This window comes from Vulpes vulpes, chromosome 6 (assembly GCF_048418805.1).
Source record: "Vulpes vulpes isolate BD-2025 chromosome 6, VulVul3, whole genome shotgun sequence".
Classification (NCBI taxonomy): Eukaryota; Metazoa; Chordata; class Mammalia; order Carnivora; family Canidae; genus Vulpes; species Vulpes vulpes.
The window spans coordinates 101,512,638-101,529,620 of record NC_132785.1 but is presented as its reverse complement, the minus strand read 5'-3'; the positions used below and the strand labels follow the sequence as shown (position 1 = coordinate 101,529,620).

At 32.8% G+C, this 16,983-nt stretch overlaps 1 protein-coding gene across 36 annotated transcripts in view; it reads right to left on the bottom strand.

The window, feature by feature from the left end:
• GPHN (gephyrin) overlaps positions 1–16,983 on the bottom strand; it is a 620,367-nt gene that overhangs the window by 169,473 nt on the left and 433,911 nt on the right. For 11 of the 36 annotated variants that reach the window (XM_072761744.1, XM_072761749.1, XM_072761756.1 and 8 more), the window contains one exon: positions 8,298–8,339. The exons of 19 other annotated variants lie outside the window; for them this stretch is intronic. In XM_072761744.1, coding sequence (XP_072617845.1) covers positions 8,298–8,339 — 42 coding nt within the window. Of the gene's footprint in view, positions 1–8,297; positions 8,340–14,797; positions 14,870–16,983 lie in introns of all 36 variants that reach the window. 6 more of the 36 variants (XM_072761753.1, XM_072761735.1, XM_026008404.2 and 3 more) reach the window with 2 other exon arrangements.

Sequence of the window (16,983 nt, the reverse complement as noted above, 5' to 3'; positions counted from 1 at the left end):
ACCAATAAAAATTAATTAAAAAAAAAAAAAAAAAAAAAGCAGGCTCCATGCAGTGAGCCTGATGTGGGACTCAATCCCAGGTCCCCAGGATCACACCCTGGGCTGCAGGTGGCGCCAAACCTCTGCGCCACCAAGGCTGCTCACCATATGTTGATCCTTCTTTTGACTTGCCTGCCAATACTTTGTGTTTCCGTAACAGATGAGGAAGCTTTAATTAGAAGCCTAATACAACTTATTTGTCAACAATAACACTAGATTCTGACTTCAATTTTGTTTAAAGCTAACTAAGGATACTTCCTACTGGCTTAACAATAAAGCTCAGCTTTCTATATTTTTTTGTGTATCAATCCTGATTCCCATCTGAATTCCCATCTGAATTTATGAGAATATGATTTTTTATAGACTTTAGTTCCTAGTGTTTTTCAAAAAGGATATCAAGGAGACTGATTGGGGTCACAGAGAATAAAGCTGTCCTACTCTAGGTAAACTTCAGGTGTCAACAATAGAGAGAAGAAAGAGTCAATTCTACAGTTTGAGATTTTCTTCTCTCCTGTAACACCCAAGGTCAATAAGGATTTAGAGTTGTAGAGATGGAGTAACTGATATTATTTGAGTCTATATTCAAGAAAAATTAGGCTGCTCTCCTGTTGTTTATAAATGGAATATCAGAGTATACTGTAGGAACAGTCAGGCAGAGTAGAATTAAAATGTTTTAGAAGTACTGACCTAGATTACTATATACTTTTAGAAATCAGAAAAATGCATGCAAATCTTAGGGACGTATTTGAAACTAGGTTCTAACTCATGATCTAGTTAATATATGTTCATTAAATGCTCACTCTAGGGAAGCCCAGGTGGCTCAGCGGTTTAGTGCCGCCTTCAGTCCAGGGCCTGATCCTAGAGATCTGGGATCGAGTCCCATGTTGGGCTCCCTGCATGGAGCCTGCTTCTCCCTCTGCCTGTGTCTCTGCCTTTCTCTCTCTCTGTGTCTCTCATGAATAAATAAATAAAATTTAAAAAAATGCTCACTCTATGCTAGATAGGGGAAAGAAGTAAAAACCCAAAAGGAGATAAGTCAATGTCTTTACCCAACCAAGTTTCATAATCTAATGACAGTGAATGCTATTATAAATATACCCATTAGGTGATAGTTAAATATCATTCATTCAATCACTCACTCAATCCACACTTACTGAATATCTACTGTTTGCCCAAATTGATCTAGCTTCTGATTTACAGGTTTAAAAAAAAAAAAAAAAGCAGCCTCTGGTCGCCAGGAGCTCACGAAACAATAAAGACAGGTAAACATATAATTATAACACATCATGATAAATGCAGTGATAGAAGTTAGTATAAACTGCTATGAAGATATGCATGGGATGCTCCTAATTTAGATGAGGGTAGGAATTGGGTGGAGATTATCAGGAAAGACTTCCTGGAGCTGGGATGTATGAGTAGAGTTTTAAGGGACAATTACAATTTAGGTAGTTGAAGAAAAAGGGGAAAATCAGAGAAAAAGGCAAGTGTAATTCACAGATATGAGGGACCTTGGCAACTGGGAAATGGCAAAAAGGGTGGCTGAAGCTAATTTTGACCACGATAGGGGGTGGTAAGAGGAATACTTGATGAGGTAAATAAGGGCCAATTCCTTAGGGTTATGGAGAGCTACTGAAAGACTTTAAGAAGAGGAATAGCAATATTACATTAATATTCTAACAAGTTCATTCTGGTGAGCAATGTAAAGCTACATTAGAGATAGTCACAGAGTAAACGATGAGAGTAGAGAAACTAGCTTGGAGATTAATGTAGTAATCCAGATGAGAAATCCAACTAAATCACTGGAAGTAGTTCTGGAGAGAAGGGCATAGGTTATAGAGATACAAAAGGGCAGAATTTAGGGAAGAGGACTTAGTTTATGATTGGTCATAAGGGATAATAAAATAACACCCAGGTTTCCAGTCTGAGTCATTGCATAGTGTTATATATTGAAATAGTGAATGGAGGAACAGATTTGGGAGCTGGATTATGTTCAAGGTGCTTATAACTTTGGAGATAAGGTCTGTAGATAGTAGATGCCAAGGTAATTACTGTATTGTAAGAGTAATATATATGAAGCTCCTAGAATTACCCTTGACCAAAGTAAATGCTATATAAATAAAAGCAATAATGATCATAAATGGTGATGATCATTTTTAAAAAATATTTTATTTATTCATGAAAGACAGAGAGAAAGGCAGAGAGAGATAGAGGCAGAGGGAGAAGCAGGCTCCCCTCAGGGACTCAATTCAGGACCCAGGGATCACGTCCTGAGCCAAGGCAGACTGCTCAACCGCTGAGCCACCCAGGCATCTCAGGTGATCATTATTATAACAATGGTTGATTATGAGATTATTTGTGGTGATAAAAACGTTGTAGATCTATGCTTTCTAATACAGTAGCCACTAGCCACATTGACTACTAAGCACTTGATGTGTGGCTGCTGCATCAAGAAACTAAATTTTAATGGAATTAATTTTAATGAATTTAATTTTAAAAGCACATGTGACTACTGGCTACAGTGCTGGACAATGCAGATATATAGTGAGAAATGAAATGAGAATCTGAGAGTGAATCAAATTGATCATCAACATGTAAGGAACAGTAGTAAAATAGTCAAATAGGCAGGAGGAAAAGCAGTATAGAGTAATACTCTCTATAAGCACAGTTGAAATTCTCTTCAGAGGATGATTAGACGTAAGGAGGAGTTGGTAGAAGTGGTTTTCTGGAGGAAGGTAGAATGGAGCTATGAAGTGTAGGAGGGCATTTCAGAATGACAAAATAGCTCAGATAATGCCTAACAAGACAGAAGGAGTATAACAAGAAGGTTTCCCTTGACTGGAGTGGTAGGGAATAAATGGCCAATTGCCCTTATTTGCCAGGGACAGAGAGGGTTCCTGGAATGCAGAACTTTCAGTTTTAAACCAATAATGCTAGGATGTGGTACCGTTAGTACTAAAATCAGGAAAGTCCTGGGCAAACTGGGAGGAGTTGGTCATTAGAAAATAATATTAGATAAATAGCAGCTGGCCAAAGTACAAAGGATGTTGGGAGAGAGTCATTGAGGCATTTACTCTTGATACAACAGCTCAGCTGTAGGCCATTACAGATTTTTTGATTAGAGAACTGATGGAAATTAAAGTAGTGCTTAGGAAGATTAGTCTGACTTAAGAAGAAAGAAGGACTAACAAAGAGAATCCAATTGTTTAGCTACTGTAACAATCCAAGTCTGAGATGATTAGAGCTTACTTATCCAAGGAGAAGAAATATAAATTAATTCTATGTCCCAGGGACTCTATTAGATTTTATATAAATTACAATTCTCCCTGTAACCCAGATGTAGAAACTTTATAACTTTAGAAAAGTTGATTGATTTGTTTAGGTATTCTCTCACCATTTCCTAAGTATTTTTTGAATGCCTCCTATAGGATTTGTCAAGCTCATTGTTTTATGAAAGCCAGGATTTGAAAGCAGATCTGGCTACAAGGTTCATTGTATGTATTAGAAGAATTAAAAGGAGACAGTTCTTTCTCAAATATATGCATAACCTATATCTTATTTTTAAGACACTTAAATCAACAACTTAATAAACTTGTTATCTATGCATTAATATTTCCTCATCTTAAACTCTACAATTCTCATGCCTTTTCATCAACGACCTTTTTGTATTTCAAATGATCAGAGTAGATGTGGCAGTATAAGAGGACAAGCAGAAAATTCACTAGTGTCAACTACAATAGTTTGTTTAAAAAACCTTTTTATTACGGAAATTTAAAAATGTATGCCCAAGTAGAGAGAAGTACTTATCATCTTTTTTTTTTTAATGGCAATCAATTCTTTTCCAAGAATGTTTTGATTAGATAGATTTATTAAATTTTCCTGTCAAATGTGCTTTTCCATTACCTTCATAGCCGGTCACTTATTTGGATGTAAGAGAAAAGTATGTACTTAATTTTCTTATTTATTTATTTTTGTTTAGAGCCAGAGGGAGAGGTGAGGGGAGGGGCAGAGGGTGAGGGATAGAAAGAATCTTAAACAGGCTCCACACCCAGTGGGACTCCATCTCCCAACCCTGAGATCTTGACCTGAGCCAAAATCAAGAGTCTGACACTGAAGGGGAGGTGGACAGGGGGTGGGGATGACTGGGTGGCAGGCAGTGAGGTGGGCACTTGATGGGATGAACACTGGGTGTTATTCTGTATGTTGGCAAATTGAACACCAATAAAAAATAAATTTATTATTAAAAAAAAAGTCTGGACAATCCATTGACATACCCAGATGCCCTATTAATTTTCTTATTTTGATTCGAACAATTTATATACTCTAATTACTTTTTAAAAATTCAGGAAAAATTGGTAAGCAGCAGTTGTAATGTTTTTAAAAGATTCCATTTCTAACAGATTTCTTCACATCTCAAATTTCAACTATTATGTACAAACAGAATGAAAACAGTAAACATAAGAGTGACAGGAAAGAGTGGAACACCACAGAAAACTTACTAAAATAAATAACAGATTATTTAAAGATTTTCTAAGTAAGATTTTGTAAAGCAGAAAATCTTCATGGTCACTTCACAGTGTAGAATCTTTATTTTATTAGTTTCTTCCAATGTAAATAGTATGTAGTTCTGCTGGTGGTTCAAAAATAACCCTATTTTTTCTTTCCTAAGAGGAAATGTTGCAGTATTTAAAATCTAGTTTTTTTTTTCCTTCTCTTCCATTTTTCCCTCCTCTCTGGAATATGTGGATATACTATCTGCAATTCAACTGAAGTTGCCATTTGCAGAAGCTCTAAACTATCTTGGTTAGCCAAAAAAGTTTGTTTAGATCAGAACTGGTGTTCTAAAAGTGTGTTGGGTTCAAAGGGCAACTGTTTTGCATGCTCCAACTTAAAAATGCCACTGTTTCTTTAGGTAGCTAACAATTCTTAAGCATTAAAATGAAAATAAAATTAAATTTTGGTCTCTGTCCACTCAACATTAAAAATCAATTTAACTTCAAAATTTCAAATTATCTAAATCAATCTTGCTACTGGGAAATCTAAGACATTAAAGATAAGGGTGTAAAGGCTTCAATTATTATTATTATTTTTAAATTTACTGTTACATATCATAAAAGACTTATATCTAGTATATATTTCAGCTTTTCAAATAAATCAGAAAGAGTACTATTTCTACAAGGAGACAGTACTAATTCTGGCTTTTGTCTAAGCTAAGTGAATTCTGATGTAATTTTATCAAAGATTTTAAATAGTTAACACTGCTGGAACAATGCTAGAACAAAGCTGAAATTAGCTGGGAATTTGGAAGGTGAGTTCTTTCTTTTTTTACTTGGCTTGAGTATGAACAACCTGTGACATTGATCTCATTTACATTCATGATATCCTATGCATTCTAAATGTGAAGCCAACTCCAAACGTTAAGACATAGCTAGCAGATTATACTTACATTTAAAGAAGAAATAATAGGTGTTTATAAATATTTATTGAATGACTAAATATAAGAAAAATAAGAATAATAAATTATAAGAGGGAAGTCTTTCGAATATTTCCTTGAATTAATGCTTTTTATCTTATAGATACAGCTATATCCTCTCATAAAACCAAAAACTATATGATCAACCTGAAGCATGTAAATATATACTATGAAAATATAAGACTATTGCATGCTATGAGAGCAGATGACTTTTAATAACTCCTGAACAGCAGAAAGCATGGTATTTAAGAAAAAATAATTTTTTATACTCATTTGGAAGCTTTATGACTTAAGGCAAGATAGCTAACCTCTCTGAGCTCAGTTTTCTGGTTTGTAAAATCAGGATTATGATAATATCTTCTCTAAATAACTGTAGTGAAGACTAATTGAAATAAGATAAATGAGGTGTCAAACACAGAACTGGTCATATAGTAAGTGAATTTTAATTTTTACAAAGAGGCTATCACTACATGGAGTATAATATTTGCTATCCAGTATCAGTCAGGTAAGGTTAGAAATTGTCGTGTTCTTCAACAACTTACAGATAGACTCATTTTTGAATATGGCTTATTTTTTGTTCTTATGAATGTCACAGAAGATAGTGACATGAAACTGATAAAATCAATATGCTACATTAGGTACTGAAGAATTTATTCCTTTAGTAGTAAGGTCAGTGAAGATGGTATAAACATGAGAGGAAAAAGAGATTGAGCTATGGAAGGTCTGGCTACCTCCACTGATGCTATAAAATAAAAAATACACTTAACCAACAGTCCCATCAAGAGGTTTCCATATGAAAAACTGAAACATTAGGAGATTTCTTGAAATTCTAATTATTAAGACTCATAGTCTAAAATTTTATTAAACAAGTGTTTACCAATTTTACGATGCAATAGAAAAAATTATGGAAGGTTATTCTGTCCAGAGCGTTATCAAGAATATTAATTCTCAAAGCACTTCTTCATGGTATTATTGGTCTTCAGAGTATCATAAATTAAACATAAACACCACCTATGGAGTCCACAGAGATGTGGCATTGGGAATATAAAAACCCTACCACAAATGACAAAAAGAGAAACACATTTCATGACAAAAAAATAAAGCTAATGTGTCACAATGAAAGTAACAAATCCAGATAAAGCCAGGGTTCATTGAAGAGCTGAGAGAGCTATGGAGCAAATGCTATAGCATACACAATCCCATCCCTCCCAGGAGCCAGTTCCACATTCCAACCTGAGAGCCCTCCTATACACATGCTGTTACAGAGAAAGTAATACCCTGATGGATGCTGTAGGCTGTGATTGAAGATGATGCCAATGGTAGACTTCTTATACACTCTCATGGGAAATGGAGAATTGCCTGGATGAAGTGTCAGAAAGAAATGGGTTATATATTTTTACACTGGGAATAATAATCCTGGGGAATTAAGAAAAGACCTATGGAAAATGTGATGAGATGAAATTAATCTTGTCTCTCAAAAGTCTGCTGATACCACAAGTAATTGATTTGCCTTTCATTATTTTCCTTTCCCTACAGATATACATTCCAAGAAGAAACTAATTCTCTACAAAATCTGTTTTAAGAGAAAAAAAAGCTAAAATAGCTATAATTTACAAAGGAAAAAATTAAAGAAGTTGGCTGTAATACTGTTGATTCAATAAATTCAACCTTGTGAGACTACTGGTTTAGTCATGCTATTTCTTTTAAAGTCAAAAGATGCTATCCTGCCTGGGGTTCTGCATCCACTACCTGGAAAGATAGTGCTATCTTTCTGTGTTTTGCATGACATTTTTGAGATAATATTTCTGCTCTCAGAATTAAGCTAACAGTACTGGCCTGCTCATGGTAATGACAGTGGCCTGCACAAACTAAATATGTGTAGAATATGTGTTTTGTCTATAAAAAAATTAAGATCTAAAAATTCATAGGATATTACAGTCCTTTTTATTACTAGCCATATTTTGAGGCACAAATACTCTTTTCTCTTAGTTACTTGCAAGTGCCCCTGCTTTGGAAAGGAGACTTAAGGAGATTCAAAATATGTTACTATTTCAATGAATCTGTTTCACAAAAACATGTGCTATGGTTTTATATGGTAAGAATAAGAAATTAGACCCTTAAAAAAAGCAAAAATCATAGCTTAAATGTCATGTAAAATATTTTGTTAAAAGAACATGAATCTCATCAGTGATTGTAAAATTAATCTTCCAGTTTATAAGAACCTTATAAAAATACAAGTATCAAGGAAACTATTTTCCTGAGTAACCTAATGAGTTTTTTTAAAAAGGAATGAATCTTCCATTTTTTACAAAAATAGGGAAATCATATTAACTTTTCATTTAATAGCTATTTTGGGATGATGTGTCTATGGTAATGGGACTAGATTGTCACTAATTTAATGTATATCTTCAGCTATCAGAGAGACCAACACAGGGCCTATAAACCAGAATCTTTGTCTTTAGTCAATATTAGTTTAATAGCAAATTACCTGGCTCAAAGGAATTTTTATGGAATTAAGGTGGTGGTAACAATCAAGCTGGCTGTTCAGACTTAAATCATTTCTACATGATATAGTGACTGCCAAAAAAAAGTTACTCAGAAAACAGTATGGTATAAAAATATAGACATTTCCTCCTGAAACAGCTAACTTTTCCCCTTCAGTACCCTCATCCCTTTCAGCCAAGTGCAAAGTGCAAGGCAAAATAAATTAAGGCAAAAGGAAAATAAAATAAAAATGGTGAGGGCGAGCATGTTGTTGACCATGTAAGATAATACGTGCAAAGTATACCTCAGATACACTATAGGTAGATGAGCACGAGGGAAGCCGAGCCTGGTTTTGCAGTGAGGAAAAGAAAACACTGTTAAAGAGGAAATGATAGCATAGTAAGGGTCTCAGAAGATTAGATGGCTCCATCACCAACACATTTGCCAGATAACAAAACAGCCTTATTAGCACATCCTTAAGTTTGAAATCTCAAGGTTCAAGCTGTTTGAGGAGAAAGAACCTTGGGATACAAAAATATCTAGCTTAAAAAAAAATCCATCATGGAGACTCCCTCTGATCAGATCTGGTGTGATCTTGCTGAGAAGATGCTCATTAAGGTTAATTAGAAAGGAGAACATTGGTCATTTTTCTCCTGTGGTACTACACTGATCTTCACTGGTTTAGTAACTCCAGCAAACTATATGTGAGATTTATAGGATGAGGGCTCTACTGTACATCTTCATATAGTTTTAAGGAGGGCACCAGAGTTGGCTCAGTATTTCGATTCTGATGTCTTGTTCCTATTATTCCATTCGGAATACTACAAAATCTTCATTAATATAGTCATATATTAATATATATATATATATATATATATATATATATATATATATATAATCAATAAAAACACCATTGGAGACATAAAAACTGAAACACAAAACTCTGTCCAAACCTATTTTTTATCAAAATATTTCACTGATTTTTTAAAAGTTATTTTATACTCAAAAACATGTTTAATCTTCATGCTTTGAACTGATAATTTTCTGGTTTGTCTTCCTTTCTAGATTATCACACTGCTACATTCAATTCTTGTTAAATTTTTAAGTATGCATTCTCTAGTTACAAATTCTTCATGAAGTTATAAAATACAAAGTTAGGGCGGGGAAATGAAGGTACAGAAGATGGCACAGTGAAGGAATCAGAAATGCTCTTATTATCTGATTTGTTCTTTAATTGTATTTCTAACACGCAGCACAGCAGAATATAGTAGGTGCTCAATAAGTGTTTAATGAATAAGTGAATATAAAACTCTTTTTCTTCTATCTTTAAAAAACTGAACTGTGTGAAATAATGTTAAGAAAGTTTTCTATTTACCAACACAAAGATCTGTGATAAAATGTTATCACTGCCCTTAATAGGTTTCTTTGAAGTATTTTCTAAAATATGGTCAATTCTATACATATTAAGAAATCAAATATTTTTCCAACCATATACATATCTAATTTTCTTCAGCAAGGTGTTAGTTCTAAGAAAACTTTGCATGTTTGTTCTGTCTCTATATATCCATAAAACTGAAAATTTTATCTTTCAAAACAGTTTGAGTCTTATCTTTTCCCTCCCCTCACTTCTCCATTTTTTATTACTAGGGAAATTTACTGTTACTAAAGGAGATCTTTTATTAGTGCCTTATTTTTGCATAAAAGTCAACTCTGAGAATGGCAATTCTGCAATAAGCATTAAATACCTCACAGTGTGTGTCATTTCCACTTCCATGATGTCTTAGGTGCTGCAGGCAATTTTATAAGTATTAGATGAGAATTTTTTGTTCTAAACACAGATAGGTTTTTGTTATTCAGTAGAAGTGAAGCCTCAGAATTGTATTAACTATAAATGTTAAGCAAATTCTAATAAAGTGAAGGGTAGCAAAATTAGCCTGTTTTCCAAACAGATAATACTAAAGTCGATTTACTGTCATTTTCATCATTACTGTAGACTGGTCATATTTATAAGACATCATTTACCAAGATACTCAGGATGTTACATAATTATTATAAATTAAAGAGTAAATAAATGCATATTATTAATATGAGTTAGTGCCAAAACATCAAACAAGGAATACTTATTAGGAGGCTCAAATAATATTCTATAAAAGACTCTAAAATTTGTCTGAGAAAGTAGAGTATACAAACTGATGTTTACCCATTTAAAAGCTACTGGATGTTTATGTAAGGACTAGTGTTCCAGCTATTCTTCCTTATTTCAATCAAAGTTGGCTGATTTAATGTAGATGCCTTTTAGATATGGTGCATTTCATCATGTCAGGGTGTCTTTACCAGTTGTACAAAATTTCCTATAGATGGTATGATTTTTCAGTGCAATTAAATATGAGAAATCAAAAGGTGGTCTTATTTTTAATAAGACTTAATGAAGCAATAAACAAAAATGTGGTGTATAGGAAAAATACTCCAAAAATATATTTTTAAAAAGTTTAAGAGAGCAAGATTGGAACTTATCTTTTTATTCTAAATATATGTGGGAGGCTCCTCAAGAATTATTATTTATAATCTATACTTTATTCACAGGACAGTTCTATATTTGAATGTTTTGTGTTTAATGTTTAATTCCATGGTGGGTTTACTCTGTGTGTGTGTGTGTGTGTGTGTGTGTGTGTGTGTATGTGTGTATGATGTGAAAAAAAGAGTAGCTAGAAAAAAAAAATGGCAAACGGATGATTAAAAATGTAAAGGTAGAAGATTTTAGGGTATTAACTCTTTTAGATATATGATTCCAGGCAGAATAATCTGAAACCACCCCTCCCCAAATTGAGCAGCTCTTCTTTCCTCTAAAATGAAGATAATTTTACAAGGCCTCTATTATAATAACTTCTCTGTCATTGTCATTTTGACACACTAGCAGGTTGTAGCAGGTCTCAATAAACTTTTTCTGTAAATAGATAGTAAACATTTCTGGCTTTGTGTGCCATATGGTCTTTGCTATAACTGTTCACCTCTGCTTTGTAGTGCAAAAGCAGCCACAGATTATATGAAAATGAATGAATGTGGCTGTGTTTCAATAAAACTTTATTTTTGGACACTGAAATTTGAGTTTCATATGCTTTTAACATGTCATGTAAAATGATTTAAAAATGCAAAAATCATTCCTAGCTTGCAGGCCCACAAAGAGAAACAGGATTTGGCCAAGGGGCTATAGTTGGCTGACCCCTAAGTAACACCATTAATTTGATGAATATAAAAATGCAAAAAAAGCTCCAAAACACTTTATGTGCCAATAGTCTGTTTTCCTAAGTCATTTTCCCTTTTATTGTTTGTCAAAGCCTTTAAAAATTAACATATTTGGTTACCCAAAACCTATCTATATATTTGTAGCTGAATAGAAATTTACTATCACATTACATGACTGAATGAAAACATAAAATTTGTGGCTTTGTGGTATTTTATTCTTCCTTTCTTGTCTTTCTACTTGTCTTTATTTTATGAGCATTTATCTTCTTTTTCTCTGAATATTTTAACACTCAAGCTTTTCAGGGCCCCATCACTCTAACTAATTACCTTCAACTCTGTAAACTTACATTGACTTATATTATCTAAATAAAGTATTAGAGTTTGTATTATCTTATGTTTTCCAATTCTCAACACTGTTTACACTGTTTTTCAACCTTAAGCCTAACTTTTAATATTCTTCTGACTAGATTCATGTATTTGCTTATTTTTTTCCTTTAATTTAAATTCAGTTAGCCAACACAGTACATCATTAGTTTCAGATGTAGAGTTCAGTAATTAACTCATCAGTTGCATATAATACCCAGTGCATATTACACCATGTGCCCTCCTTAATGCCCATCACCCAAATACTCCATCCCCTCATCTGCCTCCCTTCCAGCAACCCTGTTTGTTTCCTATAGTTAAGAGTTTTTCATGGTTTGTCTTGCTCTCTGATTTCTTTCCATTCAGTTTTCCCTCCCTTCCCCTATTATCCTCTGTGCTATTTCTTATATTCCACATGAGTGAAACCATATAATTGTCTTTCTGATTGATTTATTTCATTCAGCATAATACCCTCTTGTTCCATCCACATCGACGTAAATGGTAAGATTTCATCCTTTTTGATGGCTGAGTAATATTCCATTTGTGTGTGTGTGCGTATGTGTGTGTGTACATCTTCCAAAATATAATTTTTTTCTTTATGTGGGATTATTTTCCCACCATTCTCAACAAATTAGTCTAAGGATCTGTAGTAACTTTTCAGCCATTAAATTAGGCAAACTCTGCTTACCAGATGATAATTTGTAAAGGTACAAGATGATAGCTTTATTATTATTAAAATTGTTAAAAACTCTTTTGGGGCTCGGAATACTTCTGCTTTGTATCATGTATAGAAAATGATGATACATTATTAATTTATAATTCAAGAATCTGACATACCTTACTTTTTGCTATAGAGGTGCCAATGTAGGATAAAGTATATTTTCATTTGAGAAATAAAATTTAATATTATTCCAAAAATATATCTTAGAATATTCTACCTTATCATGGTCTGTAATAAGTAAGGATGCAGGATTCTTTTCTCTCTAAAAAATAATGTGTCATGTAGATGATACCAATTGAAGCTTTAATGATTTAATTAAATACTTATCCCAAACATTTGAATGATGTCTCATTTTTCCAACTATTAAATAAAATATTTAAGTGCACACTCGGTTCTGAATCTTTCAACCTACTGAATTATTTAGAAATGTTTCAATGAATTAAAAGGCACTGGCATACTTGCTCTAGTGTTTAGATGCTTACAATAAATTTTCACAAAATGGAATGGTCATTCCATGCTGATTTATCTCATTTTAGAAACAAAATATGTTTAAATAAATAGCTTATGGAACTGAGAATAGCTTTATTCTGCTTCTAAGCAATAATTTTTAACATGCGAGGCTTATTTTAAGGCATTTTGGGGTAATGAAAATTAAAAGGGGAGAAACTGAACATTCAGCTAAGTATTTGATATGCGTCTTTTCTAAGCTGAACTCTCTAAAGACACAATTTGACTTTTGATAGTTTTCTTCTCCAAATTTTCTAGTTAATGAAAATCTTAGAATGATATACCTCATATTCAGTCTTTTAGAAAAAAAGGTAATCAGAACAAAATGTGACCCAGTGAAATGAAACAAAAGATGAACACATTGTAGTTAGTCATTAATATATTGTACCATGCAGTAATTGAAAAGTGGCACGATATAACTCAATTTTTGAAGCATAAAACTTTTAATTTAATTTTAATCTAACACTAACTCCTTTCCATATAGACTTTAACAAGTCTCAACTTTCTAGTCTAAGTTTGATAGGAAAAAAAATCACTTCTCATGATTGGTTACAAAGAATTTGACACTAAAGACATTTATTAATATTGTCAGAATCTCTAGGGCTTTCTAGAATAATATTCAGGTATGTTTAGACTGAATCAATCATAAAATTCATACTAATCTTTTTTTAAAGATAGTGGAATAAATTCTGGGAGTGGTTATGGATGACCTTTCAAATTCTGTAAGAATATGCATAGAAAGGAAGGACTGGCTCACAAGAAAGTAGAAAAATGAGACACTTGCATTAATTGTTAAATCACTTAATTTAGAAATGAGAAATGAGTGATTAATACTATAAAACAACTTTAGACTGTAGTAATCAGAAATTTAGTATAGAAATATATATAACTATGTATGGTACATAATTAAAAACATGCTGAGAAGCCAGAGAATTATCATATCACTATAATTGTTTATTCTACTCTTTGTAACAAAACTATTATAGCAATATGAATTAAATGTATGGCAATAATCTTGGGAGAAGTAAATCTAGGCTGGGATTGATAGAAACTTTTTAAAAAGCTGCAGGAATGGAATATCAGAGTTAAATAGAGCTAGGAATTATTTACTGCAATAATTTACCTTTTCTTCTGCCATTTTTACACCATCTACCATTTTAGAGATTTTATTTCCATTTCTCTTGAAAAGACATATTCAGGAGGAGGACTAAGCATTCAGAGTCTGAGCTATGGGTCACAAAAAATACCATTGTTAGTACTGCCTATCTGACACAGATGTGGCTTTACATATGTACAATATGGAGTGGCTTTAAGTTATCGTACTCTTTCAAAGTGTTGCCTTATGTATATGAGCCTTTATCTCAAGTTTTTATAAGATGTTATATGACATTGAAGATGTTTACTGCCTAAATTTTTTAAACAAAAAAACCTTATAGCTATTCCCAAAGAGTTTGAGTTAAGAGAAGTCTATTAACTTAGAAAAATGTGTCTACTTGTCAGATTACCTATGATGATACTTTAACATTAATCACTTTCCTTGACAAATGGAATTGAATCATCAAAACTCTGTCACTTGGATCTAGCCAATAATTTATAATCCTGCTGACAAATCCCACAAGGGGCAGATGACATGGTCAATGGAAAAGCTCCAAGTGAAGTCTCATGAAAAGATTCTCAGAAAATTATACAATTGTGTAAGAAACAGATTTTGAAAAGAAAATTTTTATTTTGCACTGGAGCCATAAGTTTATTAAATCAATTACAGTGTTATGTGGCTTAAGTGTCCTCTGCCCTGCCAATTTAATCTCTAGTTCATACATGTGAGCATGAAGCTGCAGCTAGGAAAGAAAGAAAGAGGGAGAAAAGAGACAGAAAGTAAAAAAGATGGAATGAGAGGACAAACCAATCAGATTTGGCATTACCAGTCACCAGAAGTTTAGGGAAAAAAAAATCACCGAGTGAAATCGTACATTTACTCTGAGAGAGTATCCTTTCACATTGCCTTCTAGGTGATCTCTGAGCTCCTCCAGCTTTCGATGGAGCTACATGTAAACATCAGAAAATGAATTGAAAAAGCAACTTGTTCTCTTTTCAGTTTTCCTTTTTCCTTTTAAAAATAAGATCATAGAGTTATACATTTCTCACTGCCTTTGGCAAAACATTCAAAACATCAATGATCTTTGTATAACACAAGAATACATGCTCAATAAACCCGTGACTAGGAAGCTAACATCTTATTTTAATTATAGCATCTTTTCTCCCCAAAGTGTTGGAGAAAACAAATACTGTAACTATCCTTATAATCCACTAGAGAGGCACATTAAAATTTTCTATCTGGTAGAAATATGGAGTAACAATATTTATAAATTATGAAATTTGCCTTTCTTTACCAAAGAAAGCAGTTTTTGATTTAAGGCTGAAACCATATTAAACATATTAAAGTAAACATACTGAACTCGAACATGTATCTTTGATCTTATATATATACATGTGTATATACATAATCATACTGTATATACACTTAAAAATAATAATCACACAATTATAAGTTGAAGCTCTATACAGCCAAAAACTGAACTTGAAGATAATTAAACACACGCGCACTTGCACACTCTATCCAGTTTATAGCAGATGGTGCTGCACTTATGGATGCCAGTTTATCTTTATTTCACTATCAATAATTTCTTTTTTTTTTACTATCAATAATTTCTAAGAAGTTATGTCACACTTCACCTTTTCACTTGAATCTGACTCATAATCCATAGTCTAAACAACAATGGACTATCTTCCTTTAAAGACAAAGGTAAAATATGACAGATACCTCACAAATAGACAGTGAGGAATGCTACTGGTATATCATTGGGACACATAGCTTGTATTTTTCTGACTGAATAATTTTAACTTGCCTTGATTTTGAAACAGGCATATAATCAACACTTCCCATCCCCTCTCATTATTCTTAGTGAAAAAACATTAAAAACAAAACAAAACAAAACAAAAACACTACCCAATATACAGCAGTGTTAGAGAACAGAGAAGATGGCTTGTCTGGAATAAAGGACACAAACATACTACACATCCTCATCCATGTGCACCTATGTGCGTGCACACACACAAATAAATAAACAACAACAAAAAAGTAAAAATAAGAAGGCAGAAGAGGCAAGGAGAGGAAGGAGTGCAGAAGTTAGTGCTTCATAAATTGTTACATGGAAATAAATAGGAGGTGCATAAAATTTTGAATTGACTTAATATTAGGCCTCAAGGGAGTTATTGAATTTTGAGACATCCCAATGTAGTGAACTGTCTGTCATTTTGATTAACAGTTACTATTGCTGTTAGGACAAATGGGATTGAGATATAAGTAGTAGTTAATTTGGGGGGAAATTCCTCTGCACATTTTAAAAGTCCAGCAAATTTTCTAACTTATATTTATGGTGGCAGCATTTAAAGTGATCAATGGCTAAGTCTCTTGTTTCTAAAGGGTGATAACTGGCTTACCTTTTCATTGTGATTGAATGTTAGAGTATCGAGTACCCAAATATATTGACCAAATAGATATTTAACAACTAGCAAATGGGACCATTGGATCAGAAATTTTTAAATTGTGTATTAGAAGATCATATACACAAATGGGCAAACATTTAGATATATGGTTTCTATTGATTGTTATGTCAGTTTTTTTACTTAAAAAATCAAAGGGGATTAAAAGTATTTAAACACTATTAAGTTATATGTGAGCCCATTATACCAGCATCATATAAATTTTTTTCTAATTCTTAAGGTTATATATATATATATATATATATATATATATATACACATATATATATATAATACATGAACTAACTCATAATAATTATTTTTTCTGGAATGAACTACAAATGGTAATGACACTAAAAAACATTTAGTTATTTTTTATAAAAAAAAGCAAAAAAGGGAGATAATATTCTGAAAACAAATATTAGTTCTCTGTGTAACAGGAACTTAACACATAGTCAGTGACATCAGTCAGAGGAACGGTTTACTCTAGAACCCCAAATTATAGGCACCTGTAATAAGACAGTTGCCCTTTCTCTTGTTTGTGGTGCCATTCAAAGCTAGTTATTTGGCAGCTTGCCTTCAGCTGGTTGCTCTATGTGTAGCTGAAACAAAC